The sequence below is a fragment of the Jaculus jaculus genome, chromosome 4, assembly GCF_020740685.1.
Source record: "Jaculus jaculus isolate mJacJac1 chromosome 4, mJacJac1.mat.Y.cur, whole genome shotgun sequence".
NCBI classification, from domain to species: domain Eukaryota; kingdom Metazoa; phylum Chordata; class Mammalia; order Rodentia; family Dipodidae; genus Jaculus; species Jaculus jaculus.
The window spans coordinates 22288190-22310339 of record NC_059105.1 but is presented as its reverse complement, the minus strand read 5'-3'; the positions used below and the strand labels follow the sequence as shown (position 1 = coordinate 22310339).

Here is a 22150-nt window from a genome sequence, read left to right as displayed (position 1 = left end):
TAAAGAAAAACAGTATTATTATTTTTGCTCAGTAGCTGTTTCAGGCTGATCTACAACTGTCTGATGTCCATAAGCAACACTCCATGCTACAGGAATACGTAAGAAAGACATGCTTTCTCCTGCCAGGTAAGATGGCACAGGAGCAATAGAAAACCTTCTAAGTTCTCAATGGTTGTCACCTGGACAAGGTGCCGAACACCCCAAGGCTGATCACCAGTGCTCCCCAGTTTCCTCGAGCCACATACAAAAAGCTCTCGTCGTGGGCCTCACTTCCCGTGAACCCAATGTGCTGGCTGTGTGTGTGTGTGTGTGTGTGTGTGTGTGTGTGTGTGTGTGTGTCTGTGGTGTACTGGTGAGAGGTCACACTTTTACCTCACAGTGGGGAGAGAAACAGGACCTGATTCTCCACCTCAGGTACATGTGGTTCTGGGTCTGAGCACATAGTGTAGTGCTCAAGTAACATATACCATTTCACACTACTAGATGAGAAAGGAAAGGAATTCTCTTTCCCAAGTGATTGGTAAAGTACTAGTTATGACATTAGATACTGCTGAAATGGAGTGGCCTTTGATATATCACATCACAGCAAATAAGATGGGCCCACATTCCATTTTTCCACCGTAATTATTGGCTATGATTTTTGTCAATGTTTGACATCAAACCCAGGACATCACCCAAGTGAGTGCTCTACCACTGAGCTGGTTGAATCATGAACCCCTTCACTGTGATTCTTTTTTTATTTTTTGAGGCAGGGTCTCACTCTAGCTTGGGCTGACCTGGAATTAGTCTCAGGTTGGCCTCAAACTGTTGATGATCCTTCTACCTCTGCCTCCTGAGCGCTGGGACTAAAGGCGTGTACCACCACACCCAGCTTCACTGTGATTCTCAAGTGAGTTTTCTGAACTTGCCCCAAGTGTCTTTCTCTTATATGCCCCACCCTCCAGATCCCTGTTGGTCTTTCCTTTAAAAGCAGGTGATATTCATGTAGAATTTACACATTTGTTTGGAAGATTGGAATCTTAGCAACACATGGCAAACACTGTTCATTTAATTCTCTAGATCATTCTGGTAATTCTTTAAAGACTGGGAAGTGAGGCCCAGCCCAGGATACCAGTGGAAAAGGACAAGACATGACCCTGCCAGCAAGCATGACTCAACTTGGAACTCTGAACAAGATTCTAGAACCAGACAGACCCGCTCAAGATGGTGGTGAGGCACGGCAGGCTCTGGGTCTCAGATGATGAAAAACTTGGTTCACACAACTGTGTGTACACATGTTCCCTTCTAAGAACATAAAGGAAATGCACTGGTGGTGGATACACAATCCTTTTCAACTCTACGTTTTGAGTGGTAGGCACAAAGAAAGACTGTGGTTAATCTTGATTGTCAACTTGGTTAAGAAGTAGCTTAGGGGTGTCCAACCCATGGTCTATTGGACACCTGCAGTCCCGGATAAGTTGTCATGTCCCAGTCATGCAAAAATCACTGTATGAAAGCCCTTACAACCTTCTGGCCACAGACTGGAAACCCCTGCATTTAATGTGTGGTCCAAGACAACTGGTCATCTAGTATGGCCCAGAGGAACCAAAGGTTGGAACCCCTAAGGGCACTGAGGGGCACTTGATGGTACACCTGTAAAGGTGCTTCCAGAGAGGATCCAGGTAAATGGGAAGACTTGTCCTAAATGGACTGGGGACCTGGCTTTTTAAAAAAGGAAAAGCCAGCTGAGTATTACTATTCCCCCTTCTCTGTTTTCTGATCTGCTATGATGTGAGCAAGCAGCTGCTGCACCCTTCTGCCTGCCGGCATGCCTTCTCATCACGATGGCCACATGTCCTCCAACTGTGCGCTGAAATCATCTTACCTTCCTTAAGTTCCTTTCTGCCAGGTCATAGCAAAAGTAAAATTAACCAATACCCATATATACAGCATAATTCCACTTAACATGACTTTTTAGAGTAGACACAATTTATCTAGGGTGATACCACTCTGAACATGCCAATCTCATGTGACTTCCAAAACTAAGGAGGGTAAGGCCTGGTTAGTACTTGGATGGGAAAATAGTCAAAACCAGATGTCATGCTTGGGATGCAAAGCCACTGAGAAATCTTGCTGGAGCTGAGCTGAAAACCTCCTCCCTGTAGACCAGCTGAAAGAATGCTGGAAAAAGTTATGCTGTATGCAGCTTCATGGGAGAGAAAAGTCATCAGTGGAGATAAACAACAGCGGACACCGCAAGCCTTTTATTTGGCCAGCCTGGCCAAATGAGCTAAATGGGTGCAATAGTGGCATGTCTGTTATAGGGGAAACCAGCTATTCTCTAACTGGACTGGAGGCCTGCTCCATGGGAGGGAATACATGCCTGGAACTGAAAACCTATGATGGGGGAGTTCATGAGCCCTAAGGGTATAACACCTACTGGTGTCTGGCTAAACACATATATTATGTTCACCAAACTGCTTAGTAAGCACTTTTCCTAGTTGCTCATACCCATATATTAATGCTACCCTTACTTTTGGTTAGAGAAGCTTCTCTTCAGATTGAAATGACCTGGGGGATGACTTAAAAGGGACCATAATAGAGCTGAGAAGAAGTGACAGAAGAGTGCTCAGCACTAAAACATCTGTACCATTCTTTCCAAGGGTCAGGGTCCATTTGGAAGAGGTGGCAAGAAAATTGTAAGAGCCAAAGAAGTCCTTACAATGCATTCTTCAGACATAAAATGGCCTGGATCTCCATGACCTCACAGTGCCCGACACTACCTACACAAGGCCATCATAATAGGAGGAAAGGATGATGACATCAAAATGAAAGAGGGACTGATTGAGAGGGGGAGGGGGTATGATGGAGAGTGGAGTTTCGAAGGGGAAAGTGGGGGGAGAGGATTATGGTTTATTAATAGTCTATGATTGTGGAAGTTGTCTATAATTAAAAAAACTTCAAAAAAAGCTAGATGTCAGATACACAACTGCTCTGAGCAGGGAGAATGAGGCAAGTATCACAAAGCGATGCACGTCTGCTGCTGTCATACCCAACCTGACCACACACTCAAGACGGCGCAGAGCATATGACACTTACCCCAACACAAGCTATTAAACTTCGAACAGAAATACTCTCACTGCCTTGCGGGACCCAGCTATAACCGTTTATAGCTGATCTCACCAGCCCACATTGCCCTATGCTGACCTTGGCACCTTCACTTCAGCTCCAGGACCAAGTTCTTCGAGGGCTGCACTTAAGTAAGTCGATTTGCAAAGTGAGGGGGCCTATCACACCCTGGGAGGGTGGTCCTGAGTGACAATGGGGTGAATCAGGCCAAGGTGGTTTGTGAGGACATGCTACAGAGAGGACCCTGACAGCATACCCCTCTGGGTCACCGCCAGTGGCCCCCATCCTACTGGACTCCACGCTGACCATGTAGAGCTGCTTCCTAGATTCTCAGTAGAAGAGCTGTGGGCAAGCCACAGCGACTCAAAACTTCCTATTCATTGGAAAAGACATTTGCCAGCACATAAGGGGCTTGCTTGATGGACAATGCCAGGGGCTTTGAAGGTGCTATGACCAGCCTTGGATATGTGTCCTTGGCCAAATGTAGCATGCAGGGCTCTAAAACTCAAAAGGAGGGGTGGGAAGATGGCCTAACAGATAAAATGCTTGCTATGCAAGCCTGAGTACCTGGGTTCAGATTCCCCTCACCCATGTAAAACATGGGACGCTGCAGTGCTAATATCTACAATGCTGGAGTATCTACAGAGAGAAAAGAACCCAAGACATCTCACAGGCCAGAAAGCCTGGAAAACAGAGAGATGAACCACAAAAATAAGACACCCTATCTCAAACAAGGTGAAAGGTGAGAACTGACACCCGAAGTTGTCCTTTGGTGTGTCCTAGCATGTGTCTGTCACAGCACCCGTGTCCACACTCACACCCAGACACACAGTAACAACCACACCCCCTAATAGGAGACAACTGGCCAAGCCCCATTTCAAAAGGGCTGTTCCAGCAATATTAGAGCTGTCATCCTCGCCTGGGGAAACGGGACTTCCCTGTAACATGTACACAGAAGCACTGCTCCTCTGCCGATGGGCTCCTGGCCCTGTGGACCTGCCTTCACGACACAACACTGTGAGACCACAACCAGCTACCAGCCAGAGACCCTGGGCCTGCCCTCACTGTCACCTGGCCCAGTGCAGTTCCTATTCACGCAGGTGTCTCACACAGTGCTGGAGACATGCCGACAAAGCGTCAGGGAGCTTTCGTTGGTGGCTCTCCATGGCCCGATGAAAACCAGCCTGGGCTGAGTGTACAGACACACAGCGCACCCCACTGAACAGGGGGTACAAGTAGGTTGCAACACTGGGGGCTTGAGGCACAGAAGAAGCCACCACTGGCCCTCCTAACTCAAAGCCAGTGATGAGCTCCCATGTGCGTCACTGGCTGGCCATTTCAAACCCCTGAGCAGGAACACTGGGGGCAGGTCTCAAAGCCATGGCTTCTGTATGGCCTTATGAAGTCCAAACAGCCTTCCAACCTGGGAGGGTCTGCCTGCCTGCACACCCCCACGTGCTCAGTCCCACCTGTGCAGGGCACTGAAGGGCGGGGAGGGGAACAGAACAGCAGGGCTCTGTCCCGCTCCCCCGGTGTCAGTAGCACCAGGCCCTTAGTTCTCTTTGAAGAGTGTTGGGGTCACCGCAGCTGGTTTCCCCTGTGGCCCCTCTTGTGGACGTCATGCTCCATGGGTTCCAGGTGAGGACAATGGACTTAGTGTCTGAGGGAAGCCATGGCTCAGGCATTAGCTCTGGGAAGATAGTTCAGGGTGGGTAAGGCCGGAGGTCAGGTTCCTGATGCAGGACCACACCCGTCCCAGGGGCAGAAGCTGCTCTCCAAAGGCCAGAGCCCCAGTGAAGGGCGCCTGGAACCCTGTGGTCTGCACTGGCCTTTGGCATGGGCTTTCTGTTGCCTATGGTGGGCATTAGGGGAGAAAGTTGGGGAACAGTGGACCTCACTGGACGTCAAGGACATGGCTAACAGTGTATATCAGCCTTGGGTCTCCCAGCAATGTGGCTTCATGCTGGCTTGGGAGCAGGGAGGGGACAAGCAGAAGTGACTGGCAAAGAACGATTCCGCCTTCCTTCCCTTCTGCAGATGTTGTGGGACTGCGTCTCCTCAGCCAGCGTTCTTTGTTCCCAAGCATCTGTCCACATAGCCTTGTCAGTGAGCATTCCGAGTCTCCATGAATGGGCAGTGGGCCAGCACCCACAGGAGCTCCCCACCAGCTCTCATATACCCCCAAGCTCCTCAGGAAGCAGGGGTTCCGTCTCACCTCACAGGTCACAAGAGGCGGTGCTGGGATAGAGGGAGGACCCCAGGCATGTCCCAAGTGATGCCGGCTGCTTTCGGAACCATTGCCACTGTCCTCTCCTAAGCCACCTTGCAAACTTCTCTATGTGACCAATGAGGAAACTACTGTGTTTGAGCTTTCAGCTTTATCCTTAAGTAGAATCCAGAAGGTGTCTGTGGTGGTTTGATCAGGTGTCCCCCATATACTTAGGTGTTCTGAATGCTAGCTTCCCAGCTGATGGAGATTTGGGAATTAATGCCTCCTGGAGGGAGTGTATTGTTGGGGACAGGCTTATGGGTATTATAGCCAGTTTCCCCATGCTAGTGTTTGACACTCTCTCCTGTTGCTATTGTCCACCTTATGTGGACCAGAGGGTAATGTCCACCCTCTGCTCATGCCATCATTTTCCTCTGCCATCGTGGAGCTTCCCTCTTGAGCCTGTAAGCCAAAATAAACCTCTTTTTTTTTTTTCCCCCACAAGCTTCTCTTGGTTGGGTGATTTCTACAATGCCAACCTGACTGCAACAGTCTCTTTTCTGATTCAAAAATGCTTTAAGAAACCTTATCAAGCGCTGAAGAGATGGCTTATCAGTTAAGCACTGGCCTGTGAAGCCTAAGGACCCCAGGTCAAGGCTGGATTCTCCAGGACCCACATTAGCCAGATGCACAAGGGGGCACACACATCTGGAGTTCGTTTGCAGTGGCTAGAAGCCCTGGGACACCCAGTCTCTCTCTCTCCCCCCCTCTTTCTGTCTGTCACTCTCACATAAATAAAATAAAGAATATTGGAGACTGAAAAAAAAAGAAAAAGAAGAAAAGAAACCTTGTTGAGACACATTGCCAACTGAAGTGACAGTCATGGAATAGCCCAGGACTCAGGAAGCTTCCTTCTGGTCCTCCAACTCTCTCCCTGCCTTTGCTGTCTGCCTGGGCTCCTATCACAAGGCAGGATCAACTACTCCTGTCCAGGGAGACCTGCTCTTACCAGGAAGAAAACAGCCTGGGGTACAGGGCCCCATGAAGCTGGCATGCACAGAAAGGGCCACAAAAAGCTTGCCCCGCTCTTCCTTCATCCCCAGCACTCAGGAGCTCAACACTCTGCTGAAAGCAGACCTGAGCCTCAGCAGCCAGAAGACCCTGGATTTCACACCACGACGTCTAAGTTTACTTAGAGACAGGAGGGTGACCAGCCTACCCAAACCCGGGGAGAAACAACTTCCCCCTGGCAGGAACGACTCTGGAGAGATTAGTTTATCTACCCTCTCACGTTTGGTAAGCCTGAAAAGTCAGATGTAGGTTTTAAATATTGGATTTCCACTGTGAATATCCAAAGTATGCAGGGGATGCAACGGCAGCAAAATGCTGTGGCATTACAAATGCTGTTCAATTACCTGTAGCTTTCAGGGTTTGGCCAATATCTGTAGCGCCTCAAACAACTGAATGCTCTATCCCACTGTCTTGGAGGGTCTGCTCCTGAAGCTGCATGGGGACAGTCCAAGGTGGGCCTCAGCTGTGCTGAGCAGTGTTTGAATGTCTTGTCACAATCACTGGTGCAGCCTGCACAGTAACAGGAAGATCTGATGGCTCACACCCCATGACCTCCGGCCACGAACCCCTTCTGTGTGCTCCTGACATTTCAAGGGCCCAGGAAGAGAGATGAATGCCACTAGCATGTTGGCCTTTTCCTACACCCAGGCTAGTTTGATTGGGTCCTGGAATCCTACTCGTCTGACTCCGCTTCCCCCCTTGGCCATTGCTCCACAGGGCTCTGCAGGAGCTGAGCTCCGTTCTGGAGTCACAAATGCGGTGATGCTGCACAGCTTCCTGGTGCATCACCAAGGGCGGGGATGCCAGCTTGTGGGCATTCTGAGCGGCAGGGCTCACCAAGGAAGGTCCTCAGCATCTGGAAGTGACTCTCACCATTTCAGGCTCACTTTTTGTCATAGGCCCTGCCTCTCCCACCTGCTCTTGTCTTCTCCCCTGCTGAACCCCTACATGACCTGCTCCTCCCTGCTGCTTGTGCCGATGGTCCCTGCGGCCCTCCCTCCCACCATGCTGCATGCCCTGTGCTTTCTTGCACCTCTGTCCAGGCAGCCCATCTCTTTGAAAATGCCTCCTGGCTTTCTCTTTTAATTGGTACAACTTGTATGTCCTATACTCTGTAAGTGTGTAAGCAAGCAAGTCAGAGGTTCTAGCGTAAGGCTGTGTGACCAGTGCCACGACAGGGGTCTAGGCCATCTTCATCATCTCACGAGGGACACTATTACAGGCAGCCAGCAAGCCCCACCTGTACCCACTGCCCCTACCTGCAAGCCCTGGGCAGCGCCAGCCCACTTCCCAAACTACGGAACTACCTTTGTAGGTTTACATGTAAAGAGAATCACACAGTCTTTATGCCCGGCTCCCTTCATTTAGTACCACGTTTTCAGGGCTCACCCAGGCTATAACATGTATCCATGTGCAGTTTGCTCCTCTGAACGGCTGAGTAATATTCCACTGCACGGATCGGAGCACAGTTTGCTTATCTGTTCATCAGTTTCTACTTTTTCGTTACTATGACTAGTGCTGCTATGGATGGATGCACATGGTCACATTTTCTTTTGCTGACCTGTGCTTTCATTTCTCTTGGGTATCGAATGAGGAGAGGAAAGGCTGGATTAGGTGGTTACTCCACATTTTGCTTTGTGAAGAACTGCAACAGTGTTGTAAAGTGGGGGTACCACTTCACATTCTCCCAGCAGTGTCTGCAGTTCCAATTTCTCCATAAGTGCCAACACCTGCCACAGCACACCTGCTCATATCACAGAGCCATCTTGCCTCGTATCACAGAGCCATCTCACTGTGATCTGCATTGCATTTCTCTAATCGGCAACGTCGTCAGGACCTTCCACGTGTTTACTGGCCATTTATTCATCTTCTCTGGACAAATGTCTATTCAGATTCTTTGCCTATTCTTTATTTTTGAAGGTTTTATTTATTTTTATATACTCATTATTAGAGAGAGAGAATATGAATTTGCCAGGGCCTCCAGGGACTGCAAACAAACTCCACATGCATGTGCCACCTGGGTTCTTAGGTTTCATAGGCAAGTGCCTTCATCACTAAGCCATTTCTCCAGTCCCTTAACTGTTTCTTATTTATTTGGAGACACATACATACATACATACACACACACACACACACACAGAGAGAGAGAGAGAGAGAGAATGAATGAATGAATGAATGAATGAATGAAAATGGGCACACCAGGGCCTCTTGCCACTGCAAATAAACTCCAGATCCTGTACCACTTTGTACATCTGACTTTATGTGGGTACTGGGGAATTGAACCCAAGCTGTCAGGCTTTGCAAGCAAGCACCTTTACTGCTGAGCCATCTCTCTGCTAAAGTAATTAGAATATTAATTGTGACAAGGTCCAATCCATCTGTATTTCCCTTGGGTTCTTGATGTGGCATCTAGGAAAGCGTCACCTGACTCAAGGTCACACAGTCCGACTCCTATGCTCTCAGTTTTATGGGTTTGGGGTTTGCACTTAAGTCTTCTCTACATTTGGAGTTAGTTCTGCCATTTGGAGTTAGTTTTGGAACTCCAATTTCTTTTAAATAAATGCTTACTTTATTTTTATTTTTGGTTTTTCAAGGTAGGATCCCACTTAAGCCCAGGCTGACCTGGCATTCACTATGGAGTCTCAGGGCGGCCTTGAACTCATGGCGATCCTCCTACCTCTGCCTCCCGAGTGCTGCAATTAAAGGCGTGTGCCACCACGCCTGGCCTTACCCACTGCTTTTGTAACAGGTAACTTTTGTAATAAACTCAGATGGGTTTGACTTCATTTCTCATCTGTGGATCTCCAGCTGCACCTGCACTATTTGTCGAATCGTCACAGATGCGTGGGCTTATTTCTGACCTGTCAACTATTCCGGTGATCCTCATGTCTAGTCTAAGGTCAGTACCACAATCTTGGGTGACTATGGTTTTCTGTTAAGTTTTGAAACTGGGAGGTGAGAGTATGCCAACTTTGCTAGTCTATTTTTGTTTTAAAGGATTCACAGGCCTGACACTTTCATTTGACCTTTTGCTGTGTCTGCATGTATATATGTTACATGTGCCGGGTGCTCATGAACGCAGAAGCCATAGGAAGACCTTGGGTGTCTGTCCTTTACTGCTCTTCTGCCCATTTCCAAGAGTCTCTCACTGAACCTAGAGCTTCAAGGTTTTCGATTAGATTGGCTCACCGAAATTCCCCAGGATCCTCCAATCTCTGCCTGCCTGAGCATCAGTCACAGACATTGTGTGCCATGCCCAGATTCGTGCCTGTCCTGGGTCCCGGGGTGGAGCTCAGCCCTCTCGCTTGCACACTAGTACTGCTACCGCCCTGGGTCCCGGGGTGGAGCTCAGCCCTCTCGCTTGCACACTAGGGCTCCTACCTGCTGAACCATCTCTCCAGCCATGTTCTTTTCAAGATTCTTTTGTTGGTTTAAGGGTCTCTTATATTTTAAATGAATTTTAGGATTAACCTGTCTACTGCTTTTGAAGGTGGCTGTGATTTTGACAAAAACTGTGTTGAATTCATGCACCAATTTGGAAAGAGCTTCCATGCACACAATATGAATGTTTCACACCATGAGCCCACATCTTGATGCTTAGAGCTCCTCTGAGTATCTTGCAATGATGCTTTTAAGTTTTTTGTGCTGTCTGTTCTTTTTTTTTTTTTGGTTTTTCGATGTAGGGTCTCATTCTCATTCTGGTCCAGGCTGACGTGGAATTAACTCTGTCATCTCAGGGTGGCCTTGAACTCATGGCAGTCCTCCTACCTCTGCCTCCTGAGTGCTGGGATTAAAGGCGTGTGCCACCACGCCCGACTTGATGTGTTGTCTGTTCTTAAGTATATGCTTTCTTATGTTGCCATAAGTAGAATTGTCATTAATCTTATTTTGGTTATTCACTGCTAGTGCACAGAAACACAACTGAGTTTTGTATGTTCTTGTGTATCCTTTGCCTTCCTGAAGCTATTTGCTGGCTGTCAATTTCTTGTCTGTTCCCTGGGATTTTCATTGCACTAGACTATTCAAGTAGAGATGGTTTCACTTCTTTCTGCTCATCTGGATGCATCTGGTTTCTTTTCCTTGCCAACTTCCCTGTCTTGAAGTTTAAAAACAATGTTGGAAAGAAGTGGTGACATTTTGTCTTGTTTCTGATCTCAGGGGAAAGCTGGCAGCACCTTTTCCCTAAGTGTGCCACTGGCTGTGGGATTTTCATGGACGCCCTTTATCAGTCTCAGGGATCTCTCTTACCCGTAGTTTGCTGAGTGTTTGTATTATAAAAGGGAGTTGGGTTTTGTCAGATGCATTTTCTCTCCTTCAGGAAATGATTCATGTGGATTACACCTATTTATTTTCCATGTTGAACCAACCTTGCATTCCTTGAGACCATGCCACTTGCTAGCAGTGTATAGAGGAAGCCAGAGGGACACTGTGGCCACTTGTGGAATGACATTCTGGACATGTCTGCCAAAGCAGGGAGACAGATGGCTCAGGCCTCGGGTTGGTAAACAAAGTCCAAAGGCCTGGGCTGGGAAAGCAGGGCAACAGGAAGGCTGTGGAACACTACCTGGTGGAAACAAAAGCATCTTGAACTTTAATGTGCTCAAAATCACTTACAGAGTTAAAACAAATTCACGGACTTCACCCGTGGGATGTTAGCTGGGTAGGCTTGGGTTGGGTCTTGAGAATGTGTCTCGAGGTGAGGCTGTAGAAAACCACTGTACAGTATAAAGCAGCACAAACACAGACAATGTCATCCAGGTACCCGGAGGGGGGGCAGGGGCCACCTGTCCCTCTCACCAGCACAACACAAGGCCCAGGCACAAAAGGGGATTGCATTTTCCAGATAAGAAGAAGCCTAAGAAATTTCATAAATATTATTTTCTTTTAGCATTAACCCAACACGATTAAGTGGGTGGGAATAATAAAAATGTAAGTTTTACCTTACAATGGAGAAAATATCTTGTTTACTAAAAATAAAAATCATAGAAGATGTGGTTATGGGACTTGAACTAGCTCTCTGGCTCAGCTCCATGTTTCATTTTGGACGGTGAAATACAGGTTTTACATCAGTAGCAAACAGCACAGGGTCAGGGACACGAGCAGGGTTTAGGTGTGCTTGACCCACACTCTGTTGGCTGATCCAGCCACTCAAAGTACTCAATCCTTCTGAAAATGAATCTGAGATGAAGGGTCTTCACTAGTCTTTCTTCAGTTACCATCAAAGGAGCTGCTAGGCTTTATCAGTGAGAAGACACTGTGGTCATGTTACACAGCAAGCTTAACACTAGTCTGTGCCCACAAACACAATAGTCAGTGACAGAGAAATTGAGTGCCAGCCGGGCTGGGGAGAGGTAAGTATCTAGAGGCTGTGGCAACATGGCATCTCCTGGGAGATGCAGAATCCATTGGGGGCAGACAGGTTCAGGAGACTGAGGATGGGTGCTGGGAGTGAGACTCAGAGCTCAGGTGCTTGGTGTGATCCTAGGAAATGACGTGGAGAATCCCAATCCCACACTGTCTTCATGTGGAAAGCAGAGGTTAGGCATCTGTGCTTGGGAAAAGCATGCAAGGCACTTGGAGAACCAGGTGTGTATATGCCCTCCTTCCCATTCTTGATGAACATGAGGGAGAGAGAGGAGTGAGTTCCTCATGCAAAACCGCTAAAATCCTGCAAGGAATGGTCCTTTGGAAACGGTGGGAGGAAATGAAAGAGAAGGCTCATGGTAAGGAACTCAAGCTCGAGGTGTCCAGCCTTCCTGCCCTCTCCTTTCACACAGTCATCGCCCAAGGAGACCAGGCTTGGTCATGTTGGGGGCACCTGGAAGGCAGCTGGCCCACTCATCTCTTCTGTCCCCATCAGCTGGGGTTGTGTGTGTGGAGGGGATGGAAATGCTGAAACCCACAAGCCCTTCAACTGTTTCCAGAGCTGTATCACAGACAGCCAACCACGTGGGTCTGCAACTCAAGGCTGCTCTCCGGTAGAAATGCTTCCGCCCCACACGGGCTCCCTACAGCATCAAACAACTGGGACCGCTGGCGTGAGAAACCCGCACCATCATCACCTGGTGCCAAGGCGAATGTAAGTACAGGTATCCTTTAAAAAAAAAAATGTGTCCTTTCAGGCTTAACCTTATGAATTTTAAGATCACCCTGCTAATAATTAAGAGCGGTTCTATCCAAAGAGCTTAATCGGGAAGTTCCTCTGCTGCTTGTGAGAGGAAGCATGTGGTCCTGGTCACTGGAAACCATAGGTGTGATTTCTAAGGCCGTGCCACTGCTCTTCTCATCTGTACATCGTCCTAATGGCCTTACTATCTAGAGTAGACTATTTCTGCTCTGGGCGCAGAGCTCTAGTAAACTCGAGCCTGTTTAGCAACGTGCTAATGAGGCCTGAGCAGTCAGGAAGGGCTGCTCCGTGACTTACAGCTCTCTCCGGTGGACTGCAACCCGGCTTACTGAGAGAAGTTGCTAATATTATCTTAGGTAAAAGCCGAGGTCCCAGAGCAGCTGTCGGGTTTACAGGGCTGAGGATGTATAAACCCTTATTAGCAGTAAATGTCAGTCCTGCAAGCGGACGGTGTGCCTGCAAACCCTTGGCTCCTTGGCGGAGCCTGCCACTGCCAGAGCTTCTTGAGGGACACAGGCTGTGCCTGGACACAGGGAAGACTGGGAGGTTGGCCTCACTCCTGGTCCGGGGCATGCTCGCCTACAGGCACACTACAGTGACAGAAATTCACTTTGAGTTGCAATTAGTGGCGCTGTCATTTTCGGGGGCTCCTGCCAATTAATTAAGCCTGTCAAACAGAAAAACCACAGCGTTCACATGATAATTTATATCGGAAGAGACGAGCTTCATGAGCACAGTGACTTCTGCAAACAGATCTCTCCCTCAGAGCACTGAGACGAACACACGAAAATAACTAGGATTAAAAAAAGAAACCCACACAAAAGGTCGCATGTGTGCATGAGAAGGGGTCTGAGTGGAGAAGAGGAAAGTTAAACTGTCCTTGTTCAACTGTTAACGCTGATCGCCAGAGTAGGAGACAGGCTGATTAAAACTCCAAACGAGCCCCCCGCTCCCTGAACCCTCTGCGTCCGGGATGATAGAATCAGAGGAGTTTATTCATACCATTAAGCCCCAGAGAACTTAATTGAAGGAAGAGCACAGCCCGGACCTTGACAAGCGGGAGGTCACAGTAATTGCTGCCGGACATATTTAACATTAAGATAATCAGGCCATTAATTACCCTTTGGATCATTAAATCAGCCAGTTGCAAAATGAAATTTCTGCCTCTATTACTCACTTGAGAGACCACAGGGGTGGCCTTTAATTTATCAGGGAGCTTGAGATACAAAGGCTGGGGCTGGGGGAGGGCAGCTGGTGGGGGGGGGGGGTTCCCGTGTGTGGCGGTGGCGGCCGGGCAGGCATCAATCCGCCATGCTCGGTGATCGTGGCAAATTAACTAGGTAAGATAACCTCTGTGTGCAAAGGCAGAAGCTGGGGGTATGTAAATAGATGAGGGCAGACAGGGGGACCAGAGTCTGCACACCACTTAGCAGGATAATAAAGGAAATCTTCCTTGATTATCAGCGCTAATTTGGACACTGCCGGTGCTTGTTATGCGTGTTCTGAGTAGCATTTAATTAATTCAATTGCTTGTTAATGAGGGAAGTGACATGTGGGGAGCAGATGCCACCCAACTGCAGATGGACTCTGGTCAGCCCAGCAAAGGCCTTTTTTCTATGCTTCCTAGTTCTCCCCCTCCCCATTTTTTTTAAAGAAAGAGAATAGAAAAAGGTGTCAAGCATAGAGACACACTCAAAAGACACAAAACATTGACCTCAGCAGGCCAAGAACTGTTGAGAAATAATCAGATGAGACAATCCTGGGCTGCGTGGGCAGTCATGTCTCTGAGACCACATTTAGAACAGCGCATCTTTATGCCAGAAATTTGAGCCCGAGATTACTATACTGTGATCTTATGATCAAACCTAACAAGACAAAGGCGCAGCCAAGTGAGGCTGCTTTTAATATCTCAGAGTCAGCTGCAGGGATCCAATTATTTCCAGTTTGGATACATTTCCCCTTTATCAATATCTCCATGTGCATAAATAAGATGAAAGTGGCCTTGCAGAATCAAAAAGCAGCACTCCCCTCGCCCAACAGACTGGCTGGGTCTGGAAGTGTGTGGCCAGTCTCTCCCACGCGGGTTTCTGATGCGGGCCCCACTCTTCTTCCTGTCGAAGGGCATGTCTCTTTATAGGTTAAAGATAAGAAGGGAGTTTAGGAAGGGAGGTAAACTCATAGATAACGAGGGAGAGAAAGAAGGGAAGAGAATGTGTACTAAACCAGCCAACATGGTCCCTTCCAAGTGGCATCAAAGTGGTCATGGGTGATTTCAGCTGTGCTCAGAGAGCCTCTCTCAGGAGCTGTTTGTGGAATTCAACAAGCAGTTCTGTACTTCCAGGTTCCTTTGACTTCCACCCCAGCTCAGCAGGTGCCGAAAGCCATGTAAATGGGCTACCTGTGCTGAAATGCAAATAGTGAGGTCCCTACAGACACTCCTGCGAGATGCCTTAACACTGAGACACAAAGATGGGAAGCAAGGGCAGGGGCTGGGGGCAGTCATAAGGCCAAGCCAAGTGGCTTCTGCCCAGAGGGCTCTCTGCTTGGTTCTGGTAGGAAATTGTCTTCATTGTAATCAATCCAACCAGCTTCTGGGGGGGGGGGGTGTTGAGGGGGACGGTGCTGGTTGGGAGACAATGACCATGACACACTGAAGAACAATGGGTCACCGTGGGCAGACTGACCCTGGAAACAACACTGTGTGTCCAAGGTGTACACATGGAGTTTGCTGTGAGAGCTTCACTGTGCTGCAAATCCCCAAGCTGCATTTCACCTGTGAACATGGGAGGAGCCCTGGCACCTGGCTATAAGAGCACCTGGCACCTAGGGGCCAGGTGACCATCCTTCCCATTCATTTGCTACCTTCCCATTCATTTGCTACCCCAGAAAGGCATTTTCAGTGTCTTTGTCCTGAAGGTTGTTTTCCTTGCATTCCAAAGAGTCACCAATGACCTCCCTCCAGTGACAGTCAGTGTGTTCACAGTGGAACCCAGAGCCCTGCAAACCCCGTGGCTCTGGGCCCAGCTGTGCCTGTCGACAAACAGCCCACACAGACTCATGACGTGTGCTGCTCCTCACTCAGCAGTGCACCCCTCCTTAACCCTAATTCCAGGGCGCGCTGTCCCCTGTTGCTAACCTTACACCACGTAAACATTCCCATTTTAAGTGTGTGCTTAAATGGTATCAATAGCAATTAGAGAGCAGGATTCTGATCCAGCCCAGATGTAGTTAATTGTTATGACATCGACCTCTTTTCTAACGCAATTCTTTCTCCAAATTAAACCCCCATTACAGAAGGGGTGGAGGGCACCCTCTCCCTTCTCTTGACAATAAATTTAATATCGAATGCACTGGAAAAAATGGCAGCTGCTGCAGAATCCATCCAAAAAAGATTTTTTTTTTTCCTTCCTGGGAGTAATTAAAAGATGCTTTCCTTGACTAACGACCCCTGTTTAGGAACGGGAAGTCAATACCGCCTCGGCTGCCGTCAGCTCCCATTGATCACGGCGCTGCTCAGCGTTTGGACGGCAGTTCTCATGGCGGCTGAGAATCGCTGGAACCAATTATAAGCGTCCAGGGCTGCCCTAATAGGGGTGCAGGGACAACAGGCAGAAGGCCAGCCAGCTGTGCCAGGAGCCTGTTCTCCTAGCCCGCTTGCAAGCTGAAGCGACACTGATCTGTGCTTCTTTTGGGGGGGGGGGTGTGCTTCTTGGGTGAAAAATCTGCTGTGTGCTCCATGGTGTGAGCGAATGAGAGACACACGTCTAGTTCTGCCCCTCTGTCACCATGAATCCTCTGAACAAGCTGCGGCAACCCGAGCTCCGGGGAAAACATCTGGGCCCCTTTTCAAAGGAGACTTGGCTTTTCCTCGGACAGACACCAACATTTATGAAACTGTTTCTTTTCATGATTAGCTTCGGGCCCTTTACTGCTTCTACTACCCATCTAGGTCCCTCAGGAAGAGGGCTAGAGGCGGGTATGGCATCACAGCCAGCACCATGGAGGAAACGCCAGCCCGCTTCTAGCCCAGGCTTCCATTTCTAAGTGGGGAGAGAGCATGGAGAGGTGGAGGTGGCAGGAACCTGGCTTCCTGCATGTTCTGCCAGGACAGCGACCTCCACCCTGTTTCGTTCCTTCCTGACTGCCCTGAAGCTGACTTGGGTCCTCCTGGAACAGGCAGAACATGGCCAAATCTAAGAGTCCCTTTGACACAACCCCAGGTTCTAAGGCTTCCTGGGGCTCAGCCATCCTTGCTCCTCGTTCTTGGAAGGGCCAAACCCTGTGGAGGACAATGTCCCCGGAGGCTTGCTGCCAGCTGAACCTGTCTGCCTTCGGGCAGGCTGCCCTCCTCCCACACCCCTCTCGCCTCGCCTCCCGGGGATCAGGGCCCATCTTGCAGACCAGCTCAGACACTAGGCTACTGCAGCCGCGTGAAGCCAGTAAGGACTGCTCCACTCCGACTTCCGTGGAGCCTGGCATCCTTGGCTGGCCTGGGAATGTTCGCCAGCCACCGGTGCTCTCACAGCTTCTGTTCTATGAGCAAGTGTTGAGTGAATACTTGTTGGATTTCATGAGACATGTGACTCCCCGGAAGAAATGCCAAGAAACACAAAGGAGCCTTCAGTTCTTACGCGTGTTTACCTTATCAGAGTCAGGAAGAATTTAGGAATTCTTAAATTCCAACGCTATTTCTCTGTCTGCCACATACATCATCATCCTAGCATCACCATAGCCTTGGAGAAGAGTCATGACTCAGCGGGGTTCTCTAAACCAAAGGCAAGAAAAGCCTGGCTTCAGTCACCCCATTTGTGAGTAAGGAAAACCTTAGGTTAAGAAACGTCATTAAGCTATGAAAATATGTGCATGTTGCTAGGTAGAACAAAGGCAGAGCATGGTCCAGATAGACTAGGCAGAACTACAGAATACTTCACAATTTTCATGTAAGAGTAAAGATGAATTAATGCAAAATAGTTGTCAGCTTAAAATATGTGTTTCTAATAATTTCAAATGGCCTCTAATTCTAATGGCTACAAAAAGACCTTTTCTAATCCACAACATTATACACAATGCATGTGTTTCTTCTTCACCCAGTGAGGTGCCTAAAGTTCATTTTTGCAAGCTTACTTCAACATTTTCTTCATTCAAACATTAGAGAAATTTAATTTTCAATCATTTTTCATTTTTAGACTGAAATTGAACAATACTCTGAAAGAATAGATATTACAACATGAATTATTAATCTTTTCAAGATTGTTCACAGTTGACAGCCCAGCTGACTTCTATGTGAGGGTTAAACAAATGAGGAAAAATAGTTTTTCAGGGCTGAAGAAATGACTTAGCGGTTAAGGCAAAGCCAAAGGACCCAGGTTCGATTCCCCAGGACCCATGTAAGGCAGCTGTACAAGGTGGTGCCTGTGTCTGGAGTTTGTTTGCAGTGGCTGGAGAGCCGGCTAGGCCCACTGTCTCTTTCTCCCTCTCTCTTTTCTTCTTTCTCTCTCAAATAAATAAAATAAAATAAAAATTTAAATAATGTTTTGCAAAGTGTACCATTTCCTTGGTTTGTAAGAGATCACCCCTCTCCACATAACCTAACTCATACAGAGCGAGCGAGCACGGCAAGCTTGTGGGGATTTTCATCAACATGCTTCACGAAGCTGTGGGCTCGGTCTCTACCCTCCCCACAGAGGTCCAGGGTGACGAGCGGCTGCGGGCTTCATCGATCCTCTCCCAGCACCAGAGGTGGCGCCACGCGCTCATGCTGTGGGGCTGACGGAACAGCCCACCACTCCCCGCGTGTTGTCACCGGCCAGCGGCAGAAACCTGCTTCTGCAGCTTAGCCACACACTGATCACTGCTGGATCGCCGGTCAAAACCAGCAGGCACTAACGGTGCCACCGGAGCAGTGAACACCAGAGACAAACCTTAAACCCGGGTATCTAGGTGGGAGACATGGCCCCCGGCACCAGGGACACCTGCTTTACACCACTCAGAGAAGTTCCTGATGCTGCTATTCAGTGAGAACAGGCCACTCCATCACCTCTTAGGGGCATTAAATATGTATGTGCGTTCAAGAACAGTTTATAATAGCTGTAAATGAAAAATGAGAAACTAAATGGCCTCAAAATAAATGCGTTTTTATACTGGATAACAATTAACATTAATGAGAAGTCACCATACGTTATGCTGAACTTGGCTTGATTAAATGTGTTAGAAATATATTTTACAAAATAAAATATAGTTTCTTGCCATATCTTCACTTGTTGGAATGGGTGGATGAAGGGGTTGTTTATTGAGTAAGATGCTTACCAAAGTTGTAAAAATAACAAACACACTGGAAGAATCAAAAATTCATAATTAGTGTTCGCACAGCTTATGCCTGTTAGAAATGTATTAATTAAAGTAATATATTCATAAGGTTAAGCAGTGTAATACATTGCTAAGAGAGGAAGCGGAATCCCCAAGGCCTAAAAACAAACATAAAAAATTAAGGAGTTTGAATTATCTAGTCTGCTCCAGACCAATTTTAAATGTGGACTTTTCCATGCTGTGCTAATCGGCATACCTACAGGTTGCCAGGGCCACCATGACTGTGGCTGTCCCCAAGGACACTCCCGATTGTCTAGCTGACAGCAGAGCATCTGTGGCCACACCTCTTTGGGGTTCCTACCTTGTGGAGTCTAGAGAGGGTTTCGTCCGCCCCTGGCTGCTCTCTTCCCACACGCTGTTGGCCAGCTCATTCCCGATGGATGACATCACCTTGATCAGCTCCGTGGGCCAGTCGTCGAGGTCCAGAGATCGGACTCGAGAGAGGTGGGTGCCGAGGTTCCGGTGGATCCCTGAGCACTCGATGCACATGAGGGCTCCCAAGTTCAGACTGGCCCAGTTAGGATCTGCAGGGAGAACGGGAGCCGAGTGTAATCAGAACACCACCACTCACCATCACTGGCCCAGGAATCACAGGCCCACTGACCAGCCACCCAGGGGTCCCATTGGGCAGACCTTCCCTGGAGTCCATGATTCAAATGCTCCCTGGACAGAACTCAGAGTGGGGGGGGGGGTCCTAGGTGTCTGGAAAGACATATGTTGGTGGTAACTGCTCAATATCTGGCTGTGCTGAAGCTGAGACGTTCTCCACCACGTGGGTTTGCAGCAAGATGCTCTTCCCTCAGCTGCAGTACTCAGATAATCAAGTTAAGTGCCTGCCTGTGAAGCCTAAGGACACTGGTGAGAGGTTCAATTCCCTAGGACCCATGTTAGACAGATGCACAAGGTGGCGCATGCATCTGGAGTTGGTCTGCAGTAGCCGGAGGTCCTGGCACGCCCATTCTCTCCATCTCTCTGTCCTCTCTCTGTCACTCTCAAATAAATAAATAAAAATAAACAAAAAGAAAATAAAAAAGAAAATCAAGTGTGACAAGGCAACAACTGTGAATAGCTGCTGCCAGAAGGAACAGGACACAGTTGGGTGACAAGGCTCAGGGCATCTCTTATGACCCTCTCTGGTGCTATGGGCAGCCCATGGGTGGGGGGGGGTTGCTGATTTCAAAGATAAGAGAAGCACACTGCAATGAGGAAGCATGGTGGCAAGGGTGCCCGCTACAGCCACTCACAGGGCTCCCCGGGTCACTGTTGCCACGTCAGGGCACAGGTCATTTGGTTAGGTTATGACCTGGCTTCACAGACCCAAAATTGCAGGATGAGCAGTGAATGTTTTAGGCTGTGATGCTGGACCAAGGACACAGCTCTGCAGGACAGTGAGCCAAATGACAGAAGGGCACTGGGATCCCTGGAGACATCAGGAGACCAGACACTTGGGCACAGGGCTGGCTTGGAGCTATGATCTCTAGCTGATGTATAAAGATGGGTCAACCTTAAGGGTCACTGGCTCTTACAGTGACAGGAGTGGAGAGCTGAACTCCACATGTAAGGAGAGCCAGCAAAACTTTTTTTGACCCACTGGGAAGGTGGCCTGGGTTCTCTAAGGCAAATGACCAAGAATGGGTATATGCTGGAAGATCAGACATCCGCCGACCATGAATATATATCACCTAGCAATTCAGTGACGCTCAGAGCCACACCCTAGGGGACATACAAGAAGACAGTCCTGCAACCTTGGACCTCAATGAGGTTTTGGTTGGGAAGGGGAATCTTATGCCTCAAATGAAAAGAATCAACCAGAATAAAAGAAACGTAGAGACTCAATGTCATTGGTTAGTCAATTTGTGAGCAGCACACTGGTGGCACGGGACAGAGCGTCATGCTCTGCTTGTGAAATGGCCCCACAGGCTCCTGGACCTTTGGTCCCCAGTTTGTGGCACAGTATGGGCAGATGGTGGGTGGGGCTGACCAAGTTGGAGGAAGTAGATCTGTTGGCGGGGTGGGCCCTGAGGGTTAGAGCCTTGTCTCATTTCCTATCCCTTCCGTGGAGCTATGAGTGGTTGTCATAAGCTTCTGCCACCAGTCCCCCGCCCCCCGCCATGATGGACTGATCTCAAACAGTGAGTCAAGATAAACAGCTTCCCCATAAGAGGCGTCCTGTTAGGCATTTGGTGACAACATGAAAATAAATGACTACAGGCAGGCACAGCGAAAATGCCTGGGGAGGCAGGTCTGGTGTGTCGAACAGCTTGCAAACTCTCCTTGCCAAGGCTACCTGGCAAGGGCACTTCCTTGTAGTCCAGCCTCCCTCTGCCCTGTCTCCCTCTCTTCTGCACACCCACATCCTCAGCAACTACCTCCACCTGCTCTGTCTATGGAAACAGGGCAGAAAAAGTCACTGACCACCTCCACAGGTACATCCTTTCACCACCATCACCTCCACAGGCACATCCCTTCACCACCGTCATCTCCACGGGCACATCTCTTCACCACCGTCACCTCCACGGGCACATCCCTTCACCACCGTCACCTCCACGGGCACATCCCTTCACCACCGTCACCTCCACGGGCACATCCCTTCACCACCGTCACCTCCACGGGCACATCCCTTCACCACCGTCACCTCCACGGGCACATCCCTTCACCACCGTCACCTCCACGGGCACATCCCTTCACCACCGTCACCTCCACGGGTACATCCCTTCACCACCGTCACCTCCACGGGTACATCCCTTCACCACCGTCACCTCCACGGGTACATCCCTTCACCACCGTCACCTCCACGGGTACATCCCTTCACCACCGTCACCTCCACGGGTACATACCTTCACCACCATCACCTCCACATGTACATCCCTTCACCACTGTCACCTCCACATGTACATCCCTTCACCAGCGTCACCTCCACATGTACATCCCTTCACCACCGTCACCTCCACATGTACATCCCTTCACCAGCGTCACCTCCACATGTACATCCCTTCACCACCGTCACCTCCACGGGTACATCCCTTCACCACCGTCACCTCCACAGGTACATACCTTCACCACCATCACCTCCACATGTACATCCCTTCACCAGCGTCACCTCCACATGTACATCCCTTCACCACTGTCACCTCCACGGGTACATCCCTTCACCACCGTCACCTCCACGGGTACATCCCTTCACCACCGTCACCTCCATGGAGCAGTCATCATGCACCTGACCTGTGCCATCAGCTGGCTGTTCAACTCCTGATGCTGACATCTCAGGC

The 22150-nt window shown here is 49.0% G+C and overlaps 1 protein-coding gene across 9 annotated transcripts in view; it reads right to left on the bottom strand.

Moving 5' to 3' along the window:
- The window catches only part of Agap1 (ArfGAP with GTPase domain, ankyrin repeat and PH domain 1), a 526342-nt gene that overhangs the window by 46389 nt on the left and 457803 nt on the right, over positions 1 to 22150 (bottom strand). For all 9 annotated transcript variants that reach the window (XM_045148441.1, XM_045148443.1, XM_045148445.1 and 6 more), the window contains one exon: positions 19183 to 19405. In XM_045148441.1, the coding sequence (XP_045004376.1) occupies positions 19183 to 19405 (223 nt within the window). The remainder of the gene's footprint in view (positions 1 to 19182; positions 19406 to 22150) is intronic.